This window comes from Lampetra planeri, chromosome 55 (genome assembly GCF_965212315.1).
Source record: "Lampetra planeri chromosome 55, kcLamPlan1.2.h2, whole genome shotgun sequence".
NCBI lineage: Eukaryota > Metazoa > Chordata > Hyperoartia > Petromyzontiformes > Petromyzontidae > Lampetra > Lampetra planeri.
In genome coordinates this window covers 5,400,003-5,414,651 of record NC_136161.1, presented here as the reverse complement: position 1 = coordinate 5,414,651, position 14,649 = coordinate 5,400,003, and the positions used below count along the sequence as shown (strand labels likewise).

The 14,649-nt window shown below is 49.3% G+C and overlaps 1 protein-coding gene across 1 annotated transcript in view; it reads right to left on the bottom strand.

Annotated features, from left to right (window-relative positions):
• Positions 1-3,479: 3,479 nt before the first annotated feature.
• LOC144735492 (uncharacterized) overlaps positions 3,480-14,649 on the bottom strand; it is a 34,031-nt gene continuing 22,861 nt past the window's right edge. The window contains exon 4 of the mRNA XM_078617891.1: positions 3,480-13,591. Coding sequence (XP_078474017.1) covers positions 12,969-13,591 — 623 coding nt within the window. The 3' untranslated portion in view covers positions 3,480-12,968. The remainder of the gene's footprint in view (positions 13,592-14,649) is intronic.

Genomic DNA, 14,649 nt, shown 5'->3' with positions numbered 1-14,649 from the left:
TTTGTCAAGGCGCTCTTCCCCCTCCATCCCAGCTTAAATAGACGCTCCAAGCCTGGGGTGTGTCATTCAGATTCTGTCTTCTCGACAGACCTGTTCTTCACCTGAGGACGGCTGCTTGCGTTGTGGCCGAAACGTCGTGAGAATTATTTTATTATGTTTTATTTTTATTATTTTATTATTTCCCTTCTACGCGACTTTACCGAAAGAACCAAGAAGATGAATCCCTGCTGCAGTCACGAAAGCTTTAAATCGAAATTTAAGGACTTGTCCCTTGCTTTTGATTCGACGCGCGTGTGCGTTCGATGGCGCGGCCGTCGATCGAGGGTCGAATTCGAACCGCGTTGTGTGATCGGCATCGCGCTCGCTGAAGGTGAATGCCTTCAGGGAAGTCGCGTCCTGTATACGCAACAATTCTGTGAGTCGCTTATAACCGCTTTGCCGTTACTTATTGCCAATCATGGACTCAGACTATTGTCCTATCATCTCTTAGAGTCCCTGGCACATAATAATATGCTACACAGTGGCAGTGGGGGTCGCAAAATGCTGATTTATCAATATTATATTATATATAAAACTCAAAAGTTGTGTTTAGGTTTGTGGCGGGGTTTGTGGCGGGGTTTGTGTGTGGGTTTGTGTGTGGTCGCGCGCTTGGCTCTCCAACGGTGGGGTCAACGTAGAAAATTGCGCCGTAAGCCCCGTGGTGAGCAAGCGCTGTTCCTTTTTCATATCCGTCAACTTTAAATTAGTTTACTTAGCGATTTTGTGCGATTTCTGTGCGCTTTCTTCTTATTTATTTATGACGCGTGCACGGCCATAGCAACTCACGCGCCGTCGGTGGGGGGCGATGGCCCCATCCAAGTCGCACGCCTTCGGTGGGAGTGAGGTGGACATTTTCTTTCGCGTTAAAAATCCCATTAAAATACTCTAAACGCTCACGTACATTCTTCACTGTCTCATGTCCCCCCCACCCCAATGCGTGCAGTTATTACTACTATACAGTCACGTTTCGATTTAAAGCTTTCGTGACTGCAGCAGGGATTCATCTTCTTGGTTCTTTCGGTAAAGTCACGTAGAATGGAAGTAATAAAATAATAAAAATAAAACATAATTAAATAAGCTGGGTTGGATGTTGAAGAAGAGCGCTCTTCTTCAACATCCAACCCAGCTTATATATAAGCTCCAAGCTTGGCAGTGTCTCATTCTTCACCTGAAGACGGCTGCTTGCGTTGTAGCCGAAACGTCGTGAGAATTATTTAATGTTTCATTTTTATTATTTTATTACTTCCATTCTACGTGACTTTACCGAAAGAACCAAGAAGATGCTATACAGTCGCTAGATGCTATCACTATAGGCCGTAGATATTACTGCAGTGCGGCCGGGGACATCGTGACTGGGGGGGGGGGGGGGGGGGTCAGCAGCCCAGCCTCAGCCTGCCAAGGTGCCACCTCGGCCGGCTGGACAATCTAGGCGAGGCCGGAGGCTCTGCACGGGACTAGGCCTCACCACGCCACTCTGTCAGGTGAGTACTTTGTGCTATAGAGTCGATAAATACTGCTATACAGTCAGCATGTACTACTGTAGTGATAGCAAGTACCACCACAGTCGGTATGCACTGCTGTAATCATAGCAGGTACCACCGCAGTTAGTATGCACTGCTGTAATCATAGCAGGTACCACCGCAGTTAGTATGCACTGCTGTAATCATAGCAGGTACCACCGCAGTTAGTATGCACTGCTGTAATGATAGCAGGTACCACCGCAGTTAGTATGCACTGCTGTCATCATAGCAGGTACCACCGCAGTTAGTATGCACTGCTGTAATCATAGCAGGTACCACCACAGTCGGTATGCACTGCTGTAATCATAGCAGGTACCACCGCAGTTAGTATGCACTGCTGTAATCATAGCAGGTACCACCACAGTCGGTATGCACTGCTGTAATTATAGCAGGTACCACCGCAGTTAGTATGCACTGCTGTAATCATAGCAGGTACCACCACAGTCGGTATGCACTGCTGTAATCATAGCAGGTACCACCACAGTATGCACTGCTGTAATCATAGCAGGTACCACCGCAGTCTGTATGCACTGCTATTAGATTCTTAAGAGTAGTTTTGAAATATTTTAAGACCTGCTAGATACTAATAAACCCCAATGATCCGGACGAAATTAGGGATTTCGATCAGATAATTGGGGGGTACGTGCAAACAACACTGCCCATAGACTAACAACATTGACAATTGACTAACAACACTGCCCATAGACTAACAACACTGCCCATAGACTAACAACACTGCCCATAGACTAACATTGAACATCTCCTAACATGGCCATATACTAACATTTACCATATACTAACTTTGCCCATATTCTAACATTGACCATATACTAACATGGGCCATATACTAACATTGGCCATATACTAATATCAAGGCCGTAATTATAATATATATTGGGACACACACACACACACCCCCAATATTCAAATATGCATAAAATGTCCCCCCCCTAATATATTGCTATAAAACAGATTTGTTTATATGATTGCGGTTATGGTTGTACTTTATTAATCCCTAATCTCTGCCATTACATACAATGAAACAAGAAAAAGGTCATAAAGAAAAAAAACGGAGCAATGCAATACAATACAATACACTATTAGACATTATTGTAAAACATCAATAAGTGAATTTTGTAATATTTTAAGCAGGAAATGGCAAGGAAATTTGTTTTCAAATTTAGATTTTTTTTCTGGGGGGGGGGGGGGGGGGGGTGGGGGTGACCCCCCAGACCCCCTGGAACATTTGCCCCCCCCCCCCCCCAAATGTGTTGACTCCATGGCTAACGCAGTTATCTTGACCACTTGGGATGTGACATCGCAGTCGTTGCTGCCTCGCATCAGCCCGTGCACGAGAAGAAGCTGAAGCTGAAGAAGAAGATGATGAGAAAGGAGGAGAGCGGCTCGCAGACTCACCTCTCCTCTGTCGCCTTGCAGGCTGCTGATGGTGGTGATGGTGGTGGTGGTGATGGTGGTGATGATGGTGATGGTGGTGGGGGTGGTGGTAGCAGGGGCGGTTTCTTCATTAGGGCGATTGGGCGACGCACCACCAATGTCATTCAACCACAGAGTCACGCTAGCCGTCACTGTGCAGCCTCTGGATATAGTCCAATCAGCGTCATGTCACGTTCTGTGGAGTACCGCCTCTTTTTGGGCGATTTCACTCCGGCTGAGAATCGCCCCGTGTGGTCCCATAGACTTACATTCAAAGATGTTTTTTTTCGAACGGCGGGCGCTGCAATGCATTCTCTATGGCTTCCGGGAGGGCTCGCCCTAATGTGCTTACGTCATCATACGTGCTAACGTCATCATACGTAAGCACGTTTCATCCAACAATATAATTTATCGCCACCTAGTGGAATCTTTAATAAAATAAACTTGAGTGGTTTGTTTTAATAGTGAGTATATAAACAAACAAGATGTATTGTAAGAGTCACTTTATTTTTCATTAATATTAAAGAAGTGAAGTTGCCTTTACATGCTTAAGCTGTTAATTTATTCATTGCATGGGTGGACCTTATCCTTATCAATCATCCAGACATTTGCCCCCCCTGAGAGATTTTGCAGGAGCCGCCACTGGGTGGTAGTGATGGTGGTGATGATGGTGGTGGGGGTGGTGGTGGTGATGGTGGTGGTGATGGTGATGGTGGTGGGGGTGATGGTGGTGGTGATGATGATGGTGATGATGATGATGATGGTGGTGATGGTGGTGGTGGTGATAATGATGGTGGTGGTGGTGATGGTGGTGATGGTGATGGTGGTGATGGCGGTGGTGATGATGATGATGGTGGTGATGGTGGTGGTGATGTAGCGTGTGGGGTGATGATGGTGGTGGTGGTTGTGGTCAGCACCTTGCGGTTGGAACCGTGAAGTTGTCTCGAGCCCACGAAATAACGAACGCGTTGTAGAATTATTTAACGAATTTTCTACGGGACTAAAACTCATGAAAAGTAATTGTTTTTTTTCTATAGAAACTAAAACGCATTTTCTATAGGAAAAACTAATTATTTCTCAAAATAAATTAGCAGTAGTTTTTTTTCAAAAAAAAAATCATTAATTTTTTTCTAGAAAATAAATAAATTAGCATTAGTTTTTTTTCTAAAAAACTAACGAAAGTTTATTGAGAAATAAACGAATTATAATTTTAAAAAATTCAAAACATTATCATTTATTTTTTGAAAAAAGTAAGAAAATTACTACATATATACACAGTGTATATATGCTGCATCTTTACACAGTGTATATATACTGCGTATATACACAGTATGTACATATATACTGCATAAATACACACACACTATATATAGACCCTAACCGTAACCTTCACGTAGCTGACGCAGCTGCGAAGCTATCGTGGGGAGCGATCTCCATCGCCTCGGCTGCCTCGTCACGTGGGCGAATGCTGCCCGGCCTTTGATTGGTGGAGCCTCGTGGCGACGTCACAGGGTGGGCTAGGAGATGTTGACTACCTCGCCTGGTGTGCAGTAGGTCGTGCGTTCCACCACCATCACCATCATCATCACGGTGGCTAGGAGATGTTGACTACCTCGCCTGGTCTACAGGAGGTCGTGGGTTCCACCACCATCATCATCATCACGGTGGCTAGGAGATGTTGACTACCTCGCCTGGTGTACAGTAGGTCGTGGGTTCCACCATCATCATCACGGTGGCTAGGAGATGTTGACTACCTCGCCTGGTGTACAGGAGGTCGTGGGTTCCACCACCACCACCATCATCATCATCACGGTGGCTAGGAGATGTTGACTACCTCGCCTGGTATGCAGTAGGTCGTGGGTTCCACCACCACCATCATCATCATCATCACGGTGGCTAAGAGATATTGACTACCTCGCCTGGTCTACAGGAGGTCGTGGGTTCCACCACCACCACCATCATCATCATCACGGTGGCTAGGAGATGTTGACTACCTCGCCTGGTCTACAGGAGGTCGTGGGTTCCACCACCACCATCATCATCATCATCACGGTGGCTAGGAGATGCTGACTACCTCGCCTGGTCTACAGGAGGTCGTGGGTTCCACCATCATCATCACGGTGGCTAGGAGATGCTGACTACCTCGCCTGGTGTACAGGAGGTCGTGGGTTCCACCACCACCACCACCATCATCATCACGGTGGCTAGGAGATGTTGACTACCTCGCCTGGTGTACAGGAGGTCGTGGGTTCCACCACCATCATCATCATCACGGTGGCTAGGAGATGTTGACTACCTCGCCTGGTGTACAGTAGGTCGTGGGTTCCACCATCATCATCACGGTGGCTAGGAGATGTTGACTACCTCGCCTGGTGTACAGGAGGTCGTGGGTTCCACCACCACCACCATCATCATCACGGTGGCTAGGAGATGTTGACTACCTCGCCTGGTGTACACGAGGTCGTGGGTTCCACCACCACCACCATCATCATCATCACGGTGGCTAGGAGATGTTGACTACCTCGCCTGGTATGCAGTAGGTCGTGGGTTCCACCACCACCATCATCATCATCATCACGGTGGCTAAGAGATATTGACTACCTCGCCTGGTCTACAGGAGGTCGTGGGTTCCACCACCACCACCATCATCATCATCACGGTGGCTAGGAGATGTTGACTACCTCGCCTGGTCTACAGGAGGTCGTGGGTTCCACCACCACCATCATCATCATCATCATCACGGTGGCTAGGAGATGCTGACTACCTCGCCTGGTCTACAGGAGGTCGTGGGTTCCACCATCATCATCACGGTGGCTAGGAGATGCTGACTACCTCGCCTGGTGTACAGGAGGTCGTGGGTTCCACCACCACCACCACCATCATCATCACGGTGGCTAGGAGATGTTGACTACCTCGCCTGGTGTACAGGAGGTCGTGGGTTCCACCACCATCATCATCATCACGGTGGCTAGGAGATGTTGACTACCTCGCCTGGTGTACAGTAGGTCGTGGGTTCCACCATCATCATCACGGTGGCTAGGAGATGTTGACTACCTCGCCTGGTGTACAGGAGGTCGTGGGTTCCACCACCACCACCATCATCATCACGGTGGCTAGGAGATGTTGACTACCTCGCCTGGTGTACACGAGGTCGTGGGTTCCACCACCACCATCATCACGGTGGCTAGGAGATGTTGACTACCTCGCCTGGTGTACAGGAGGTCGTGGGTTCCACCACCACCACCATCATCATCACGGTGGCTAGGAGATGTTGACTACCTCGCCTGGTGTACAGGAGGTCGTGGGTTCCACCACCACCACCATCATCATCATCACGGTGGCTAGGAGATGTTGACTACCTCGCCTGGTATACAGGAGGTCGTGGGTTCCACCACCACCATCATCATCACGGTGGCTAGGAGATGTTGACTACCTCGCCTGGTGTACAGTAGGTCGTGGGTTCCACCATCATCATCACGGTGGCTAGGAGATGTTGACTACCTCGCCTGGTGTACAGGAGGTCGTGGGTTCCACCACCACCACCATCATCATCATCACGGTGGCTAGGAGATGTTGACTACCTCGCCTGGTATGCAGTAGGTCGTGGGTTCCACCACCACCATCATCATCATCATCACGGTGGCTAAGAGATATTGACTACCTCGCCTGGTCTACAGGAGGTCGTGGGTTCCACCACCACCACCATCATCATCATCACGGTGGCTAGGAGATGTTGACTACCTCGCCTGGTCTACAGGAGGTCGTGGGTTCCACCACCACCATCATCATCATCATCACGGTGGCTAGGAGATGCTGACTACCTCGCCTGGTCTACAGGAGGTCGTGGGTTCCACCATCATCATCACGGTGGCTAGGAGATGCTGACTACCTCGCCTGGTGTACAGGAGGTCGTGGGTTCCACCACCACCACCATCATCATCACGGTGGCTAGGAGATGTTGACTACCTCGCCTGGTGTACAGGAGGTCGTGGGTTCCACCACCATCATCATCATCACGGTGGCTAGGAGATGTTGACTACCTCGCCTGGTGTACAGTAGGTCGTGGGTTCCACCATCATCATCACGGTGGCTAGGAGATGTTGACTACCTCGCCTGGTGTACAGGAGGTCGTGGGTTCCACCACCACCACCATCATCATCACGGTGGCTAGGAGATGTTGACTACCTCGCCTGGTGTACACGAGGTCGTGGGTTCCACCACCACCATCATCACGGTGGCTAGGAGATGTTGACTACCTCGCCTGGTGTACAGGAGGTCGTGGGTTCCACCACCACCACCATCATCATCACGGTGGCTAGGAGATGTTGACTACCTCGCCTGGTGTACAGGAGGTCGTGGGTTCCACCACCACCACCATCATCATCATCACGGTGGCTAGGAGATGTTGACTACCTCGCCTGGTATACAGGAGGTCGTGGGTTCCACCACCACCATCATCATCACGGTGGCTAGGAGATGTTGACTACCCCGCCTGGTGTACAGGAGGTCGTGGGTTCCACCACCACCACCATCATCATCATCACGGTGGCTAGGAGATGTTGACTACCTCGCCTGGTATACAGGAGGTCGTGGGTTCCACCACCACCATCATCATCACGGTGGCTAGGAGATGTTGACTACCTCGCCTGGTGTACACGAGGTCGTGGGTTCCACCACCACCATCATCACGGTGGCTAGGAGATGTTGACTACCTCGCCTGGTGTACAGGAGGTCGTGGGTTCCACCACCACCACCATCATCATCACGGTGGCTAGGAGATGTTGACTACCTCGCCTGGTATACAGGAGGTCGTGGGTTCCACCACCACCACCATCATCATCATCACGGTGGCTAGGAGATGTTGACTACCTCGCCTGGTATACAGGAGGTCGTGGGTTCCACCACCACCACCATCATCATCATCACGGTGGCTAGGAGATGTTGACTACCTCGCCTAGGGTACAGGAGGTCGTGGGTTCCACCACCACCACCACCATCTCGCCGTTTGTGGCGGGCTCACGGTCCGCTTCCTGGAACTGAGATCAGCAAGCGCCGCACATTTCTCCCTCGGATTTTTTTTGTCGTCGTGGTCGTAAATTTGACTGCGTCACACTCACACACACACTGGTTAGTTATTTCGGTAAAGTCACGTGGGTAGAAAATTCAAATAAAACAAAAAGTAACGCATCACGACGTTTTGATCGCAACACAAGCGGTCGTCCTCATGCGGGGAAAAATAATCCAGCCGTGGAACTTTTGAACCAGCCACTGTTGCGATCGAAACATCGTGATGTGTTATTTTTTATTCTTCGTTCTTTCGGTAAAGTCACGTAGAAGGGAAATAATAAAATAATACAAATTTAACAATAAAATTCTCACGACGTTTCGACTGCTTCTCTCATCTCACTCCACGTTCCTTCCTCGCCCTCTGCGTTCACCATTCCAGATGCCTCTCTCTGTTACCCCCCCCCCGCTTCCCTGTGCTTAATCACTGTTTCATTGCTGTTGTGGCTTTATTTTGGTGATTTTCGAAAAGTTTTTTGGTTTAGCCATGTTTGTGTTGTTGTAGTACAGAGTTAGACTGATAGCCTTAATCTAAGTGGTCTTGTGGTTGTTGTTGTTGTTTGACTTTTGTGGCTTTATTTTGGTGATTTCGAAAAGTGTATTGGTTTGGCCATGTTTGTGTTGTTGTAGTACAGAGTTAGGCTGATGGCCTTAATCTAAGTTGTCTTGTGGTTGTTGTTGTTGTTTGACTTTTATGGCTTTATTTTGGTGATTTCAAAAAGTGTTTTGGTTTGGCCATGTTTGTGTTGTTGTAGTACAGAGTTAGACTGATGGCCTTAATCTAAGTGGTCTTGTGGTTGTGGTTGTTGTTGTTGTTTGACTTTTGTGGCTTTATTTTGGTGATTTCGAAAAGTTTTTTGGTTTGGCCATGTTTGTGTTGTTGTAGTACAGAGTTAGACTGATAGCCTTAATCTAAGTTGTCTTGTGGTTGTTGTTGTTGTTGTTTGACTTTTATGGCTTTATTTTGGTGATTTTCAAAAAGTTTTTTGGTTTGGCCATGTTTGTTTGTTGTAGTACAGAGTTAGACTGATGGCCTTAATCTAAGTGGTCTGGTACAAAAACTGACACTCTGATAAAAACTGACACTGATAATGATATGCAATCATGATATGCAATCATTATCAGAGTTGTTTCTTCTAGTTTGCATTTTGACTGCTTGTGTTGTGGTTATTGCAAACATGATGCCTTGTATAAAGCTGTCAGTTTTTGTACCAGTTGAAAGGGTAAAAACCTCTTACTATATTTTGCCACTGGTAAAGGAGATGTCTCATAGTCTAAGTTGTCTTGTGGTTGTTGTTGTTGTTTGACTTGCATCCCACTGGGATTTTTGCACACAGCGTTGGTGTACGGTGCTTTTCCTGCAATATTTTGCTGTCTTTTCTTGGATTTTCTGTTTGCACTCAGTCACATAGTCACTTTAAGATGTTTTCTTGTTCATGTTTTTGTTTTTTTGTTTGTTGCGGTTGCACCCGATTCAAGAGCCGAATGGCTCACAGGGCTACACCTAATACATGAACTTGTACTTCTCTCTCTTTGCCTCCTCTACACTGGAATGGACTCCCTCTACACGTCAAACGATCGGCCACTCTCACCATCGTCTGCTCCGCCTTAGAGACCCATCCATTCTCACCCACCGACCCTTCGTCTACCTCCTCCCCGTTACGGAAGTCGCCCTCCCTCGACTCATTGACCTTGCCACCTTCACCTCCGTTTCCTCTCGCGCATCATCATCATCATCGTCCTCATATCCATAACCATCTTCTTGGTTCTTTCGGTAAAGTCACGTAGAAGGGAAATAATAAAATAATAAAAATAAAACATGATAAAATTTCGATTTAAAGCTTCTTTCGTGACTGCAGAGATTCATCTGCTTGGTTCTTTCGGTAAAGTCACGTAGAAGGGAAATAATAAAATAATAAAAATAAAACATAATCAAATAATTCTCACGACGTTTCGGCCACAACGCAAGCAGCCAGAGCCGGCCCAGCCACTAAGCGACCCTTGCAATTGCAAAGGGCCCCGTGGCCAGCAGAGGGCCCCCTAGAGTCACTGCGAGCTAGTGGGTGAAAACAAATCATACATCAAAGGGGCCTCCAACCAAATTTTGCTTAGGGCCCCCAAAGGTCTAGGGCCGGTTCTGTCAGCAGCCGTCCTCAGGTGAAGACCAGATCTGTCGGGGAGACAGCGTCTGAAGGATGAATCCCTGCAGTCACGAAAGCTTTAAATCGAAATCCATAACCATTGTCAAGGTCCGGACCTAAACCCCATCGCAATGTTGTGGCAGCGCCTGAATGGAGCCGTCCAAGCAAGGCAACCCTCAAATGTCACCGAGCTGAAAGAGTTCTGTGAGGAGGAATGGGCCAAACATTCCTCAAATCCGATGCGAGGGCGACTGACCATCGGTCACAGGAAACGCTTCGTTGAATTCATTGCCGATCAAGGGAGCGTCAGCGGTTACTGAATATAAAAGGTTCACACGCTGTTTCACACGTGGTTATTGAATGTAGAATCATTCGTGGATATATAAAATGTTTAAAAGAGGATCACGCGTTTCGCGTCATTTGTTCAATCGGGTTACCTTTATTATTAGGACTTAGATTAAGATCTAATAACACTTTAGGCTTGAGAAATGTTAAATGTGTGAAAATCCGAAAGGGGTTCACAAACTATTTCTCGGCGCTGTAAGTCGTAGGATGAATGAACAACAGGGAATGGTCGTCTTGGTTCTTTCGGTAAAGTCACGTAGAAGGGAAATAATAAAATAATAAAAATAAAACATAGTAAAGTAATTCTCACGACGTTTCGGCCACAACGCAAGCAGCCGTCCTCAGGTGAAGAACAGGTCTGTCGGGAAGACAGCGTCTGAATGAAACACCCCCAGGCTTGGCAGCGTATATTTAAGTCTCCAACCCAGCTTAAATATACGTTCCAAGCCTGGGGTGTTTCATTCAGACGCTGTCTTCTCGACAGACCTGTTCTTCACCTGAGGACGGCTGCTTGCGTTGTGTCCGAAACGTCGTGAGAATTATTTTATTATGTTTTATTTATATTATTTTATTATTTCCCTTCTACGTGATGACTTTACCGAAAGAACCAAGAAGATGAATCCCTGCAGTCACGAAAGCTTTAAATCGAAACAGGGAATGGCGTTACGAAGATTGTTGGCTGTTGTTCGGAAACATTTTAAGGCGCCGGAAAGAGAGGAAAACCTCTAACGGAGACCATGGCTTGACGTCATCATCATCACCATCATCATCATCATAAAGAGATCGGCGCCAGAAAGCAGTGGCCACTGTTTGAGCAGATTGGCACTACAACTACTACTGCTACAAAAACAATACAAATGTATAACTGCGGCATTCCATCCTGGACCCAAATGCACGATACATGAAAAGCAGAAAAGAGGAAAACCTCGAACGGAGACCATGGCTTGACAACATCGTCATCATCATCACCACCACCATCATCACGATAAAGAGATTGGCGCCGTAGAGATGTGGCACCGCTTGAGCAGTTTGGCACTACTGCTACAATAGCAATGCAAATGTATAACTGCGGCGTTACATCGCAGGATCGCGATGCACGAAAAGCAGTGAAACACAGAACCAGGGGCGAGTGACCAAACTGGAGAGATGAGGGTGGGGGGGTCTTTCAAAGCGGACTTGAATCTCCCTGATAATTCTTTTACCCTTTTATCTGGCAACAAAACTGACACCTTTTTTACGAGGAATTATGTTTGCATAGACCACAATACCTGCAGTCATAATGCAAACAAAAAACACAACCCTGATAATGTATGTGCACTGTCCTTGAAGTTGATTGGTCTACCTGTTCAACACGTAGACTTTAGCCACCGGTATTATTGACAATAAAGGTTGTTGGGTTTAGATCGCGTTATTTATAAATGTGTCGCAAACCTCCACCACCCGACACGGCCAATCAGTTAAAAAACGCGTCACGTTGACAAAACGCCAATTAGTTACTAATTCAAGCCCACCGGTGTGTTTGAAGAGTGAATCCACAACATTTACACTCGTACAGCACTAGTGTAGTGTATAGTGTAGTGTATAGTGTAGTGTATAGTGTAGTGTATAGTGTAGTGTGTAGTGTAGTATATAGTGTAGTGTATAGTGGATAGTGTAGTGTGTATAGTAGTGTATAGTGTAGTGTATAGTGTAGTGTATAGTGTATAGTGTAGTGTATAGTAGTGTATAGTGTAGTGTATAGTGTAGTGTAACTTGAGTAGTACGACGTTTCGTTTGATAGAAATCAACGGGTGAAGGCGCAGCCCTGCAATAGCCACGTTCACTCCACTGCTGCCGAAAGCGTCCAATTAGCACGGTTGGATAGCGTACGGTGCGAAAGAAGTTCAACCTACGTACATCGAGCCCTCTCCGCAAGAGGCTACTTGGCCTACTCTTCCAAGCTGGGCCAACGGTTACTGTAGGTCCGGTGAAAAAACGTGAAAGAAGCTTGTGTCGCCCGCGTGAGTCTTATACACGTGTGTGTGTGAGTCTTACACACGCGTGTGTGTGAGTCTTACACGTGTGTGAGTCTTACACGCGCGTGTGTAAGACTCACACACGTGTGTGTTAGACTAACACACGCGTGTAAGATGTCTTACACGCGTATGAGCCTTGCACGTGCAAGCCTTGCACGCGTGCGTATTACACGCGTGTGGCCAACACGCACGGGTCTCACGCGCGCGTAAGACACACGCGAGAGCCTCACACCAGAGGTCGCAAACGGGTTTTGATTCCTTACCCCCCGTACCCGTACCCGGCCGCACCAGGGTCGCAAACGGGTAGCCGTACCCGTACACGGCCGGGTACGGGTAGCCGGGTATCGGGTAAGGTACGGGTATCGGGTACCCGGTTGCGACCTCTGCCTCACACGCGCGCGCAGGGCTCCTCACGCCGGCGCCTTCCCGCCACCGGCAGCGTGCGTCCTGGCGTGCCGGCCGAGGTCCGAGCGCTGCGCGAACCCCTTCCCGCAGTCGACGCACGCGAACGGCTTCCGCGGGGCGTGCGTCGCCGCGTGGATCCTCAGGTTGGGCCGTTGCCTGAAGCGGCGGCCGCAGTCGTCGCAGGCGAACGGCCGCTCCCCCGTGTGGACCCGCCGGTGCGTCTCCAGGTGGTAGCGCTGGGCGAAGCGGCGGCCGCACACGGCGCAAGCGTGCGGCCGCTCCCCCGTGTGGGTGAGCGCGTGCTTCGCCAGGTTGCAGCGCTGCGCGAAGCGCCTCCCGCACTCGGGGCACTCGTGAGGTCCGTCGCCCGTGTGGGCGCTGGCGTGCATCGCCAGGTTGTGGCGCTGCGCGAAGCGGCGGCCGCACACGGCGCACGTGTGCGGCCGCTCGCCGCTGTGCGTCAACGAGTGGCGCTTCAGGAGGCAGCGGTAGGCGAAGGACTTGCCGCACTCGGGGCAGGCGTGGCCTCGCATGGAGGAGGAAGAGGCGGGGGCCGGCGAGTCAGACGACGTTGCCCGCCGCCGTCGGCCTCGGTCTTCGAGGGTGGCGTCCGTCGCTGCGGCCGCCGCTGTCGGGGGACGGGGGCCACAAACGGAAATGTGAGCGGCGGTCAAGACGGCGGACGCCTCGAGGGGTGACGGGGGGGCGGCCTGAGTCGTTTGCCGCGGTGGCACGGGGAGATGTTGACTGCCTCGCCCGGTGTACATCATCATCAAGATCATCACCATTATCATCATCATCACCACCACCATCATCATCAACATCATCACCATCATCATCACGGTGGCTAGGAGATGTTGACTGCCTCGCCCGGTGTACATCATCAACATCAACATCATCACCATCATCATCACGGTGGCTAGAAGATGTTGACTACCTCGCCCGGTGTACATCATCAACATCATCACCATCATCATCACGGTGGCTAGGAGATGTTGACTACCTCGCCTGGTGTACATCATCATCATCAACATCATCACCATCATCATCACGGTGGCTAGGTGATGTTGACTACCTCGCCTGGTGCGCAGGAGGTTCGTGGGTTCGATCCTGACCCTGACGACGCCTGCTGCTGCTGCTGTATATTTGGGAGTCTGCATCTCTCTATCTCTCTCATCATCACGGTGGCTAGGAGATGTTGACTACCTCGCACACACCCTACACACAACCACACACACCCCACACACCACACACCCTACACACACCACACACACACCGCACACACTCCCTACACACACCACACACCACACACACACCATACACACACCACACACACACACCACACACACACCACACACACACCCTACATACACCACACACACACCACACACACCACACACACACCACACACACACCACACACACACAACACACACCACCACACACCACACACACACCACACACACACCACACACAAACCACACACACACCACACACACACCACACACACCACACACACACCCTACACACACCACACACACACCGCACACACACCCTACACACACCACACACACCACACACACCACCACACGCCACACACACACCTTACACACACCACGCACACCACACACCACACACACACCACACACACTACACACACCACACACACACCACACACACCACACAC